Below are 13,869 nucleotides of genomic sequence, written 5' to 3' on the forward strand. Positions count from 1 at the left end.
GAGGGACTTTGTAGAAAACGAAGCGTTTGAGAGAGGCGGGGCATAGAGGGCCTACAATAATGTACAGTATTTGAAAAATAATGTGTTTTTTGAACATTAAAGCATGTCAACATATTCTGTTACACCAAATACACAAAATAATGATCTTTAAAAAAGCATCATATGACCCCTTTAAAAGAACTGTTTTATGTCCATCCTTGTATCATTAACTTGATATAGGATTTAGAAAGTAATTAGTAATTAATTACTTTTTTAGAGTAATTTACCCAACACTGCCTGTAATCCACTACAAGCTCACAGTTAGACATGCCTCCATTTTTGACAGCCACGCCCACATCTCAACGTCCAATCAACAACTGATGGATATAACCAAGCCCCGTCCTACATTTTTGTTCTTTTTGACAGTAATTGTACGAACTCTCGGCTCAGAAACGCAAACTCTCTCTCTGTGTGTGTCCTGCAGGAGGCGCTGTTGGTGGTGAGTGAGGATCAGTCTTTATTCGAGTGTTCATACGGAGCGCCTCATTCTAAGACGGACATGACGGCCTCCGCCGCCGGCGAATACGGCCCGAGCAAACTCAGTCCCAGAGTGCATCAGCAGGACTGGCTGGCTCCGCCCACCGGACGTGTCACCGTCAAGCTGGAGTGCGGCGCGGGAGCACAGGTGAGCGGATCCAGGTGAGACGCACCTCCAGAGCAGGAGAGAGTTTAGACCAGGGGTCGGCAGCCTACGGCACACAGAGGGATAATCAGAGATGGTCTTACTATTGGGAGATGAGAGGGTCTGTATTACTTACTATTGGAGAAAGCGTAACGGCTAACTTGGATCACGTGTGCCTTAACCCTTTCCCCGCTAGCGTTTTTGAAAAAAGTTGCCAGCCACCGCCAGCGTTTTTGCTGATGTTCACTAAAATTTCATCATGGCCTCCAGAATATTTTGTTGTATGAATATCTGAACTTGCAATACATTAAAATAAAAATCAGACCCTCTACTTTCAAACAAAAAAAATCTGTTTTATTCTAGCTTCAAGCATTGATACACTTGAATGTTGGTAGGTTTCATAAAAAAGCAACATTTTGAGCAAAAAGCTGAGAAAATCTCATTTGTATCAAACACTACATCTGGATCATATTCAGTAATATTATCAAAGCAAAGCTGCAGTAGATGGCTTCCATCAGCGCTCCCAAAGCTTCACAGGCCTTTAACACTTTCTGGATCCACATTTCACTCAGGAACATTAGGCAGGTTTCATTTATACGCGGTTAGTGTTGATGATCGCATTGTTTTTCATATGCACATGCTTACATATGAGAGCGCTGGTTTCTGCGTCTTCCTGGTCTGTGTTTTTGATCGAGTGATTCTAGACTCATTCAGGAGATACGTAATAGCGCCCCCTAGCGTTTAACAGCGAGAACACGGAAACACCGTAAATTCTGTGTTTGGCAGGGAAAGAGTTAATAACCAATCACATTACAGCCTTGACGTCATTGAATTGTTATTATTATTAAAAGTTGTGCCACACTCAGTCGCCATTTACGGATCCCACAGGAATAAATGAGAGTGCCGTAAACTGAATCCCAGCTGTCGCAAAAAGTCAGTGACTTCTCTTATAAAGCAGCATTTTTTTCATGGTAAACTCTAAAAATAGTTCAATCCAAAAGTATTGTTTAATGTAAAACATGTTGTAGATTAGCAGATAGGCTGTCGATTCATTAAATGACGAGCTGTTTCCTCTAAAAAGCTGTTTATTCAGCGTAGTGAAGCCTCTCCTCCATTGACATCCATTCAATAAAAAGGCGCTTCAGAACAGTGCAGTTTAACAGTGCTCGTCAATGTCAAAATCACTGAGATGGCCAATCAAGTCAAAGTAGGCGGAGTTTACTGTTCATTTCAGGGATTCAAAGCGTTTATGTGCACAGTGAGGAAATTCTTTCTTTGCTGTCCACAGTGAATGCCAAGACAAGTGCAAACTATGTAAAAAAATGTAATAAAATAAAAACACACACACATACATACAAACATAATAAAGTAAAACTTATACTAGATATAAAAATTATTTATACTAGAAAACAAGACAAACATACTAAGACAATCATTTTTTGCAGTGTACCTATATCCAGTGATGCAAACTACTCAACTTTTTTTCTCAATTATGGCCATTTTGAAAGAGAGAGAGAGAGAGAGAGATGGAAGTTGCCTGCGTCTGGGTCTCTCTCTACAAACAATGAAGCTGAGTTAGTTATTTAAAAAAATATGTAAATATATACATATAATGTAGTGATTCAGTATTGATAAAGTCGCGGGGCAGACAATTTTCTGAGCAGAGAGAGAGAGATGGAAGTTGCATGTGTGAATTTCCTGCGTCTGGGTCTCTCTCTACAAACAATGAAGCTGAGTTAGTTATTTAAAAAAATATGTAAATATATACATATAATGTAGTGATTCAGTATTGATAAAGTCGCGGGGCAGACAATTTTCTGAGCTCCTGAATGTTTCTGTGTGTGCGCAGCGCGATATCTCTGTCAATTTAGAAAAAAATGTCTCAGAAAATATTTGTATGATAATCAAATATAGATTTTCATCTGAACATTTAAAAATGCTTATGTACAGCATGCTTTGAAAAAAAAGGGGGGGGGGGGGTAATGGCACAGTGGTTAACCTGAAAAGTGGCACTTCATGCCCAAACGTTTGCGGAGCTCTGGTTTAGACAGACACACGTCTGCGGTGCTCCTCTGTGGCGTCTCTCCACTATCAGACTATCAGAGTGATTCGCTGGAAAGATGATGATCCAGTGATCTTCTGCCCAGAACAGTCATTGATCATCATGAAACCACCTTCAGTTTTCTCAACAAATAGGAGACAATCAGACATCAGAGACGGTGCTGTTTTAGTGTCTTTTTTTAATTTTAGTTAAACATTTAGTAGTTTTTGGTATTTTTGTCACCTTTTTTATAATTTTTTTTAAATGTATATGTAGCTTTTATAAATTTTATTTCAGTTTTAGTCATTTTAAAAGATCAAAATGAAAATGTTGAAAATGAAATATTGCTTTGGCAACTATCTGCAATATGTTTTTTAATATTTTATTTTATTTACGATAATGTTTATTAGTATCATTGAGACACTGTTATAGTTTTCATATATATTTTGATTTAGTTTTTATATTTTCCATTTTCATTTTATATAGTTTTGAATGTCTATATAGTTTTTCTTAATTTTTATTTTAATTTTATTTTAATATTTTTATTTTTTCAGATAACATTTGTTAGTAATGCTGAGATACTATATATTTTTTTAAATGATTTTTGTATGTATTTTTTGTCTAGTATTTTTTTTTTTTAATGTTTATTTCATCTAGTATTCTTTGTGCTTTTGTTTAATATTTATTTTATTTCAAGTAAGGAAGATATTTGTGTATGGTTGTAGTTTTAGTGATAATAACGCTGTTGAAGTGACTCACAGCTGATGAAGGTAATGTAAAACAAGCGCGAACTGCAGGAATCAGTGATCAGATGATCAGATTGCTCCTGCATCAGCAGCGCTGGCCGTGTTTTACAGATGCGTGCGAGTTTAGCAGCTCTTTCCGTCTCCACGAGCCCAACAGTTGGTCGACACGAGCGAACGTGTCTGAAGCCTCTGGGCTGTTGATGTGGAGTTTGAATCCCTCACATCTGTGTGCTCGTGTGAGAATCACCAGCGATGAGTGAAGAAAGATTCAGTGTTAGCATCATCTGCCGACGCTCCTCCAGTGTTCACTTTCTGCTTTTGTTTCAGTTCATTCAGGCTGAACAGTGTAACAAAGACTCGGTTTGGGGTCAGTAAGATGTGTTTGAAAGCCTCTTCTGCTCACCAAGACTGTATTTATTTGATCAAAAATACAGTAAAAATTGTAAAATATTATTCTAATCTAAAACAGCTGTTTTCTATGTGAATATCTGTTAAACTGTAATGTATTTCTGTGATGCGCAGCTGTATTTTCGAAGGTTTCTCCAGTGATGTACAGCAGCTTTATGGAGGACAAACACGCAGCGCCACCCAACTTGACCACCAGGGAGCGCAGAGTGATCGTACCTGCAGGTGACTCTTGTGTTTGTGTGATTGTGTTTGTGTCACATCACTGATGACGACAGACAGCTGCGTGTGCTTAATGGCTCGAGTCAGAGATTCTGTGTAACTTCCTGCTGAGCTGCTGATGCTCACCAACAACATCCTGTTTTCCCGCTCATGCGGCAGCACAATAGATTCACAGCTACTGCCAGACCATTTGCTGATTCATTAGTCAGTGCTTTTATCTGTCAACTAGTGGATTTATGAGTAAAGTACAGTATGAACTGGTCAGACGTTGAACTGGAATTGGAATTAAAGCAACAGTTCACCAAAAAATGATCATTCTGTTATCATTCACTCTCCCTCATGTTGTTCCAAACCTGTGTGAATTGCTTTCAAAAGAAGATATTGCTGGAAGCCATTAACTTCCATAGTAGGGGGAATATACTGTGAGAGTCAATGGGTACCATCAACTGTTTGGTTCCCAGCAGTCTTCAAACTATCTTCTTTTGTGTTCAACAGATGAAAGAAAAGGAGAGTAAATGATGAACTATCGCTTTAAAATGACAGGAAAAGGAATTTACTCACACAACAAAGTGACACAAAAATGTGTAAATAAATAAAAACGGAATTCAACCAGTAAGAAAAAGCTGTCCTGAAATATTTTTAATATTTTTGAATGAATATTTTAAGATGAAATGAATGTCGTATTATATATTGTATTATCTTTGTATTTTATTTATTTAAAAATGTAAATGTTTTATCTATATTAGTGCTGTCAGTCAATTCAAAACAATTAATTAATTAATCACAAATTTTTTCTGAAATTAATCGCGATTAACTGCGATTATTTTTACTAAATAAGTTTTTAAATATACTTTTATATTGCAATAATTTCACATGCAATTTTCGAATTAATGTAGAGACAATATAAAGACAGTATATATTTTTAATTATTGTTTAGTGGAATCTTTTTTTACGACTGAAGGCGAGTATCACTGATACCAATACTACAGATGTCCCTTTGAAATAAATAAATTAAATGAATTTAACTTAAAACAATCTTCACATAAACCCATTATAATAAATGTTATATTTACCTGTGCCCTTCAGCAAGTAGGAAATATAAAGAAATTGAATAAAGTAATCAAAAACTAAATTCTAAATTAAATATAGATGAATCCCTAAAGCTAAGTTATTGAGTTTCTTTTTTTTGTTTTGTTCTTTGACATCACAGCAGCTGGTTATTAGGCTATTTGGCTGCTATAACTTTAAGAGCTACCGCTGCTCAACGTGACGAGGATCTGACACGCATCGTAATGCCTCATAACCTTTTATATATTATTGCACTTTAATATGAAATTATATACAGTGCACCGGCGCATTTGTGCGTGCAATTGAAGAGCATGCGCTACGAGCACAGAATAAACGGGTGACAGGACAAGAAAATTCGTTTTTACTGACATATGACCAAAAAAATATCAAAATTTTGTTAGTTTTTCCTTACAACAAGCAAAAATATCTGCCAGTGGGGTAAGAAAAATTATCTTAATTCAAAAGCTAAACAAGATTATTTTTCTTGCCCCATTGGCAGATATTTTGCTTGTTTTAAGGAAAAACTAACAACATTTTGATATTTTTTTTACACAAAACAAGACATAATATCTTAAGTCAATTTACTTGTACAGTAAATGCATCTTGATTCAAGAATTTTTAGATATTTATACTAGAAAACAAGACTAAAATACTAAGTAAGAGAATAATTTTTTGCAGTGCTGTGTTCACTGCGTTAAATATTTTTTGGAAAAAAATGAATTGCATGTGTTAATATGCTAATTTTGACAGCACTAATCTATATAATAATAAGTAGCAGTAGCGGCGAGTGTAAAGCGAGTGCTGTCTGCAGATCCGAGCCTGTGGTCGGCGGATCACGTGCGTCAGTGGCTGGAATGGGCCGTGAAGGAGTACGGGCTTCCCGAGGTGGACCTGTCTCTCTTCCACAGCATCGACGGGAAGGAGCTCTGCAAGATGAGCAAAGACGATGTCCAGCGCCTGACAAGCAGCTACACGGCCGAGATCCTGCTGTCTCACCTGCACTACCTCAGAGAGAGTGAGTGTGTGTCTGCATCATCGGTTCATCACGACGCTTCATAACGCTCACAGTCACATGACTCACTGCACATTTAACATGCAATAACATGCATACTGGATTCTGATTGGCTGGCAGGTATGCATTAAAACTGTTTAATGCACAGGTAGTTCAATGTCAGTTTAATCACCGTTCTATATTAATGCGCTGCTTTTATTGAGAGAGAGAGAACGGAGATCGCGCTGCGCACACAGAAACATTCAGGAGCACAAAAACTTGTTGTAATTCACACACACAGCTGTCATCTCTTTCTTTCTCTCTCGATTCATAATTAATTCAAATAAATGTGATCTTACTGCACTATTTCATCTCTGAGTCTGATTTGAAGCGGGCAGAATGCTAGCACTAACGAGCTGTAACTGATAAAAATAACCGTCATTTTTACACATCCGGTCAAATATTGTGCTGCAAACATCATTAACAGCTTTAACTTGTCAATGCTTGCAAATGACCATGGTATAAGCGGGATAATGCACAGCAAGCTGTGTTATAGTTGTGCGAATCTTTTATACCTGTCCAGGTCATGCTTCCCCCTAAAATCAAATGAGAAAAATATATTTTTATTTTATAATGATATAAAATAGTTGTATTTTACTTTCCTTTTTTAAAGATATTTGTGACCCTGGACTACAAAACCAGTCATAAGGGTCAATTTTTTTAAATTGAGAGTTAATAAGCTGAATAAATGCGCTTTCCATTGATGTATGGTTTGTTAGGATAGGGCAATATTTGGCTGAGATACAACTATTTGAAAATCTGGAATCTGAGGGTGCAAAAAAATCTAAATATTGAGAAAATCATCTTTAAAGTTGTTCAAATGAAGTTCTTAGCAATGCATATTACTAATCAAAAATTAAGTTTTGATATATTTACGGTAGGAAATTTACTAAATATCTTCATGGAACATGATCTTTACTTAGCATCCTAATGATTTTTGGCATAAAATAAAAATGTATAATTTTGACCCATACAATGTATTGTTGGCTATTGCTACAAATATACCCCAGCGACTTAAGACTGCTTTTGTGCTGCAGGGCCACATATTATAATTTTAATAGTATTTTTATATTTTAATTTTATATTTTTAAATTAAGTAAAATTCTAATTATTAAAAATATATAATTTTGAAACTAAGTTGGCTTGAAAAAGCCTAGCCAGAAAGTTTTACAAAGTGTTAAAAGCTTGCAGTCTGAAGGTTTTCAGTTTGAAGTAGTTTGAAATGTAAAATAGTTTTAAAGATTAAAACTTGAATGTTTTCAAGGCAATACAGTCTATCAGAAAAACAGATAGGTTTAAAACATATTGCTAGGGTAACTTGGGTGGTTGCTACGGTGTTTCTAGCATGACTAGCATGTTGCTAACATGTTTCTAGCACGAATAGCATGTTGCTAACATGATTAGCATGTTACTAGCACGTTTCTAGCATGATTAGCATGCTGCTAGTATGTTTTTAACATGATTTAAAGTGCTTTATGGAAAAGGATTATGAAAGGTTCATATTTTGGTTTTGGGAGTCCTCAGCAACAGGTTGACATGCATGCAAGGTCAAAAAACATTTTCATTGTCTTATAATATGCATTTATTTTTACCTTACTTGCTCAACGACTCCCAAACGATTCGCTCAACGATTCATTTTTCCAAACCTCTCCTTTGCGTGACGCTAATCTGTGCTGATTGGTCTCAGTTTCATTTCATCTCGCCTGTAATGCCTGATAAAGCAGCGTTTGTGAGCGCAGTGCTGCTTTGTGTACAGCGTTACCGGGGAAACCGCTATTTTTACCGCCCAAAAAGCGGCACCTAGTGGCAAAGAATGAATTTGCATTTTCATTCAGACCAACGCAAAAAGACCAAGAAGTGTGTGGGCAATATGCTAATGTTTCATGTTGACTTCAACATGAAACAGCTTGGGATTCGTTTTCAAAACGACTCGTTTAAATGATTCAGAGTCGACTCTTTCTTTATAACTTTATACACGGTGCACTTTCAGATTTAAAACTTTGCAGGAAGTTTTCATTCACTTAGAGCTTTGATACACACTGCATGAAAGGTCATTTTCAAAAATCCATAATAGGGGCACTTTAACATCGTAAATGAAAAAATCCAGCTAAAAACAAGGTAAAACCAGCTGATTCGGTAAAGAAAACCGTAAGTTCGATCAGTCTGAAAAGATATAGCAACCCGTGTCAGAACAGTCTGAAGAGCTGGGCTGAGTTTGGTGGTTCTAGCTTGAAAGCTCCTGGAGGAGCAGCGTTCAGAAATTTAGTCTAAGAAGAAGAAGAAGAAGAAGCTTAAATAGAATATCAGTAAGCTAACTTAATAAATTATATTTTGGATGAAATCTTGAAATGTTTTGCATTGTGACAATTGAAACAAGCACATTCAGCTTCAGTTCTTATTGTATCATGTACAGTGTTTATATTATATAATTGTTGAACTGATTTAAATAAGCATGACATGGCAGTGATGAGAATGAGATTTCTGTGCATTACAGTAACTAGAGTTTGATATAAATGTGTCACAATGCAAAACATCTTCATGGTTTAAATGTCAAATATTATAATTAGGGCTGGGTTTTGACACAAATTTCACGATTCGATTCTCATTCACAAGCTTGCGATTCGATTCGATTACCAATTCGATTCGATTCAGTATCGATTATTTTGGATATATATCAGGTACAGTACATGCCAAATGTTCTCAAGGAAAAAAAATCTCTCAACTAATGCTGTAAAATATACACGAAAGTCATTTGGTACTACATTACTATAATATTGAAGGTTAAAATTGACTGATTTGTTAAAATTACATTTAATGAAGTTTTTAAAATAATAAAGTTACAATTAGCTACATAATAATACTTCTACTTCAATTTTTACAAGCTGTTATATTGGCATCTTTGCACGGCTGAAACACTGATTGAGCGATTACATGGGATTGTAAAGTTGTACTCTTTCTTTTAACGTACCTTCGGATGTTTAGTCATGTTTATTTTGTGCTATAACTAGTATTAATTCTTATGATTTAAGAATCGATATCGTTCCGTAAAAATGAGAATCGATTAATATCGAGATATTGATATTTTTTACCCAGCCCTAATTATAATTTATTTCGGTAACACTTTACTTGAAGGGGTGTGCATAAGACTGACAGCACACCCCTTCAAGTAAAGTGTAACCTTTATTTCTTGATGATTTTGGGGTGAAACATGAAGACGAGATCAGAGTTCTTAGATATGCATGAGATGAGAGAGAGACAGACGATCCTGTCTGCAGCTCAAACACTGTTTTTATCCGCCGTCACACTCACAGCATGCATCCATCCTTCTGTCTGTCTGTCTTCATCGGTCTCTCTTTCAGTCAGCATCATGTCACAGGATGTTTGTTGAGTTGTTTGATTCTCTTTATTTTTCACGTGTCATGGATGTTTTGTTTCTCAGCTCCACTTCCTCACTTGACTTCAGATGATGTTGACAAAGCCTTGCAAAACTCCCCGCGGTTAATGCATGCTCGCAATACAGGTAAGCAGCCCTGTGGCCCCGCCCCTGACTCCGCCCCTGGCCCCACCCACACCGCTTACACACACACTTGCGCTGCGCTTCCCCTGCTCTTCTGAATGAGATCAGACTGTCAGACATGGCTCTCGCTGATCTGTGTCTCAGGAGGAGCCAGCTTCATCTTCCCAAACACCTACCCTTCAGACGGCAGCAGAGCAGACGTGAGTTTCCACAGCCGGCGCTCTGGATGGACTCAGCCGGCGTCTGCAGCTAAAGGTCAGTCAGAAGCCCATGTGCTGCACACGTTACGCCGCTGATGCTCACGATTAACCTGAATGTGTGTGTGTTCATTAGTTGCCATCACGAGCAAAACCCAAGAGCAGAGAGCTCAGTTAGGTGAGAACTGCACTCACAAACACTGACTTTATTTTCATATTCTGTTTCCATTTTAATTTTAGTTAGTTTTAGTGATTTTGTCATTCTTAAGTATTTTTGTCTCTATAGTTTTAATAATTTAACACACATCTGATTTCTTTCTCAACTGTTTACAGTCACATACATAATCACTTTGAATTATTTTCACAGCTTGTAAGTCGCTTTGGATAAAAACGTCTGCTAAATGAATCAATGTAAATGTAGCTTAATAACTCTTTTTAACATCATGCACATCCCACACTTTTTTCCTCATTCATGCATGTTTATTACGCTAAATAGTGGGGCTCAATAGTGAATTATGCAGCAGGATCATAAAAAATGCATTATTTTTTTGATTTTGTGTTATACCTAGAACTACCCTCCAGTTCTTTGTGATCGCAGTACAATTAATCGCGATTAATCGTATCCAAAATAAAAGTTTCCCCAACACTGTTTATACTAGAAAACAAGACAAAAATACTAAGAAAATTTTTTTTTGCAGTGTGTGCGCATTGTTAGTAAATCTGCGCTTTTATGGAACTGCGCTCTAACGCTAATTTTCCCTGTTTAGTAAATCTGGCCCTGAATGGACAGCCCTAGTGGTAATATAGTTGAGGTGTGTGTGTGTGTGTGTTTCAGGTTCGGGTCAGATCCAGCTGTGGCAGTTCCTCCTGGAGCTTCTCTCCAACAGCTCCAACTCGTCCTGCATCACGTGGGAAGGAACCAACGGCGAGTTCAAGATGACGGATCCGGACGAGGTGGCGCGGCGCTGGGGCGAGAGGAAGAGCAAGCCCAACATGAACTACGACAAGATGAGCCGAGCCATGCGCTACTACTACGACAAGAACATCATGACCAAAGTGCACGGCAAGCGCTACGCCTACAAGTTTGACTTCCACGGCATCGCACAGGCCCTGCAGCCGCATCCGCCCGACTCCTCCATCTACAAGTACCCCGCCGAGCTGTCCTACATGAGCTCGTACCCGCACCCGCAGAAGATGAGCTTCGTGTCTCCACACACTCAGGCCATGAACGCCGCCTCGTCCGGCTTCTTCGGCGGCCCGGGTCCGTACTGGAACGCTCCGGTGGCGGGAATCTACAGCGGACCGCGACACCCCGCTGCGCACATGCCCTCGCATCTGGGCTCCTACTACTAGACGTCTCAAACATCTCAAGAACACACCAGACTGGAGAGAGCAAACCGTGCGCCGCCGCCGGAGAAAACATCTGCGATCCGCTCGCAGATCCAGGAGTTTAGCGGGAATGTGAAAGTCTAAACGGGGTTGTTAATGAGCCGCTGCATGAGCAAGTACTTATTGGTCTATTTGTGGCCCTGCAGCACAAAAGCAGTCTTAAGTCGCTGGGGTATATTTGTAGCAATAGCCAACAATACATTGTATGGGTCAAAATTATACATTTTTCTTTTATGCCAAAAATCATTAAGATATTAAGTAAAGATCATGTTCCATGAAGATATTTTGTAAATTTCCTACCGTAAATATATCAAAACTTAATGTTTGATTAGTAATATGCATTGCTAAGAACTTCATTTGAACAACTTTAAAGATGATTTTCTCAATATTTAGATTTTTTTGCACCCTCAGATTCCAGATTTTCAAATAGTTGTATCTCAGCCAAATATTGTCCGATCCTAACAAACCATACATCAATGGAAAGCTTATTTATTCATAGATGATGTATTTCAAGAAATTGACCCTTATGACTGGTTTTGTGCTCCAGGGTCACATATGTTCATGTGTGCCTTATTGTACAAACATATCAGAGAGAGTCTGAGAGAAAGAGAGAGAAGGTGAGAGGAAGAGGAAGACAGGACAGAGGTATGAGAGATGATGAAGAATTCTGGCCGTTCACATGAAGGACGATAACGTAGGGCTGCACGATAATGGTTCAACGGTTAATCACGATTATTGTGCTCAAAAAATATAATCACTTAATTTCATCAGATTTATTGCAGTTTCATATAAGCACAGATCAACTTGCATGGATTGCTTGCAGATTTAATCATGTCAAGTCAAGTCACCTTTATTTCTATAGCACTTTTAACAATACAGATCGTGTCAAAGCAGCTTTACAGTATTAAATAGGAAAATAGTGTGTCAATAATGCAAATGCTGAACTCCAACTTGTGTGCTTTCCAGCCGTCACCGCCTTTTCTGTAATTTAGAGAGCGCACTTGCGCATGGTTGCCAGGTTGGGAATAAATTAACCACTAGGGTTTTTTTTTAACAGTTTTACAGTTTTAGTTCTGATTAGCAATTAGGTTTTTTTCCCTGAAGACCTGGCAAACTTGTAAACCACTGGGAAGAAAATGTGTCGATTTCAGAGAAAACGTTTGATTGGATTTAAACACTTTAAACACTTGACATCTGGCAACCGCAACCATGAATGCTTGTTAAGGCTTGTGTCCAATGCAAGATAATGGCAATGTCAAATAAAAATGAATCGTTTACCAAATAAATAACCAGCGGGCGAATATTGCAGACAATTATGCTTAAAATTGAGAGAAGCTGAATTGGTGATCATGATTAAAATACGATTCATCGTGCAGCCCTACAATAATGATAAAGTGAAAAAAAAAAATAACAATGCCACAACTAAAACAATAATGACACAAATGCACAATATTGTTGGAATCACTTTCACAGTGATTTTTTTTCCAGCTGATGAACGATAAACACATTGACAGCCAATCAGAATCCACTCAACCTTAAAGAGCTCCAGCATTTAAAGTGACAGACGATAAAACTGCAGTGTTTATAATAAACAGAAGATTATCGTGCATCAGTGAGAACGCTAATATAGTTATTGTTCTTGATGTGAACAGGCCTCTTGCCATATTTATCAGTATTATGTCGTTCGTATGGCATCAGAGATTGATATTTGCCTTAAAAACGACATCTTTGTAGAAAACTGGAATCTTTCAGATGTTTTAATGACCTCAAACCTTTACAGACGAGGTGCATATATATGAACCAGTGCCTTACAGAGAGAAACAGATTTACCAAAGATACCAGTATTTGTATTATTATTAATTATTATGACTATGATCCGAGTCGCAAACGCTGTGCGTTTGTTAGATTGAAGTATACAATTCAGTGTATTAATTCTTTTTATATAATTGATATATAACTTATGCATTTAAACACTACGAGTTGATCTCAGCCAGCCGAACAGACATGTAATCAGAGACGTAGAGATACGGAGCGTGGCGTGATTCTCTGTACAGTGAACACGTGTGTGTTAGACTGACGCTGGCTCAAACCGACTGAACCCAGATCACATCAGTTCAGTCACAAGCCCTGATGCTCTGAGATTGTTGACAAAGGGAAGAAAACATATATTTGGATAAATTATATGGTTTTCTACTGAATCATTTTAATAAACTATTTTCAACAACCGTTTTCTAATTGTTTTGAGTAAAGAAACGCCCTCATTGTCTGATGGAGCTTTATAAACAGACTAGAGACTGTTGCCCCAACACACACACACGCTCAAACACACACACACAGACACACACGCTCAAACACACACACACAGACACACACACACACACACACACAGAGACACACACACACAGAGACACTCACACACACACACACAGAGACACACACACACAGAGACACTCACACACAGAGACACTCACACACAGAGACACACACACACAGACACTCACACACAGAGACACACACACACACACACACACACACACACACAGAGACACACACACACACACACACACACACA

The 13,869-nt window shown here is 37.9% G+C and overlaps 1 protein-coding gene across 1 annotated transcript in view; it reads left to right on the forward strand.

The window, feature by feature from the left end:
* Positions 1 to 11,494, forward strand: part of LOC107671615 (ETS transcription factor ERG) — a 20,637-nt gene extending 9,143 nt beyond the window's left edge. The window contains 7 exon segments of the mRNA XM_016464524.1: positions 464 to 706; positions 3,985 to 4,078; positions 5,955 to 6,158; positions 9,634 to 9,714; positions 9,856 to 9,966; positions 10,045 to 10,081; positions 10,721 to 11,494. Coding sequence (XP_016320010.1) covers positions 464 to 706; positions 3,985 to 4,078; positions 5,955 to 6,158; positions 9,634 to 9,714; positions 9,856 to 9,966; positions 10,045 to 10,081; positions 10,721 to 11,261 — 1,311 coding nt within the window. The 3' untranslated portion in view covers positions 11,262 to 11,494.
* The last annotated feature ends 2,375 nt before the right edge of the window (positions 11,495 to 13,869 follow it).

This window comes from Sinocyclocheilus anshuiensis, unplaced genomic scaffold (genome assembly GCF_001515605.1).
Source record: "Sinocyclocheilus anshuiensis isolate Anshui unplaced genomic scaffold, SAMN03320099.WGS_v1.1 scaffold1386, whole genome shotgun sequence".
Taxonomy (NCBI): Eukaryota; Metazoa; Chordata; class Actinopteri; order Cypriniformes; family Cyprinidae; genus Sinocyclocheilus; species Sinocyclocheilus anshuiensis.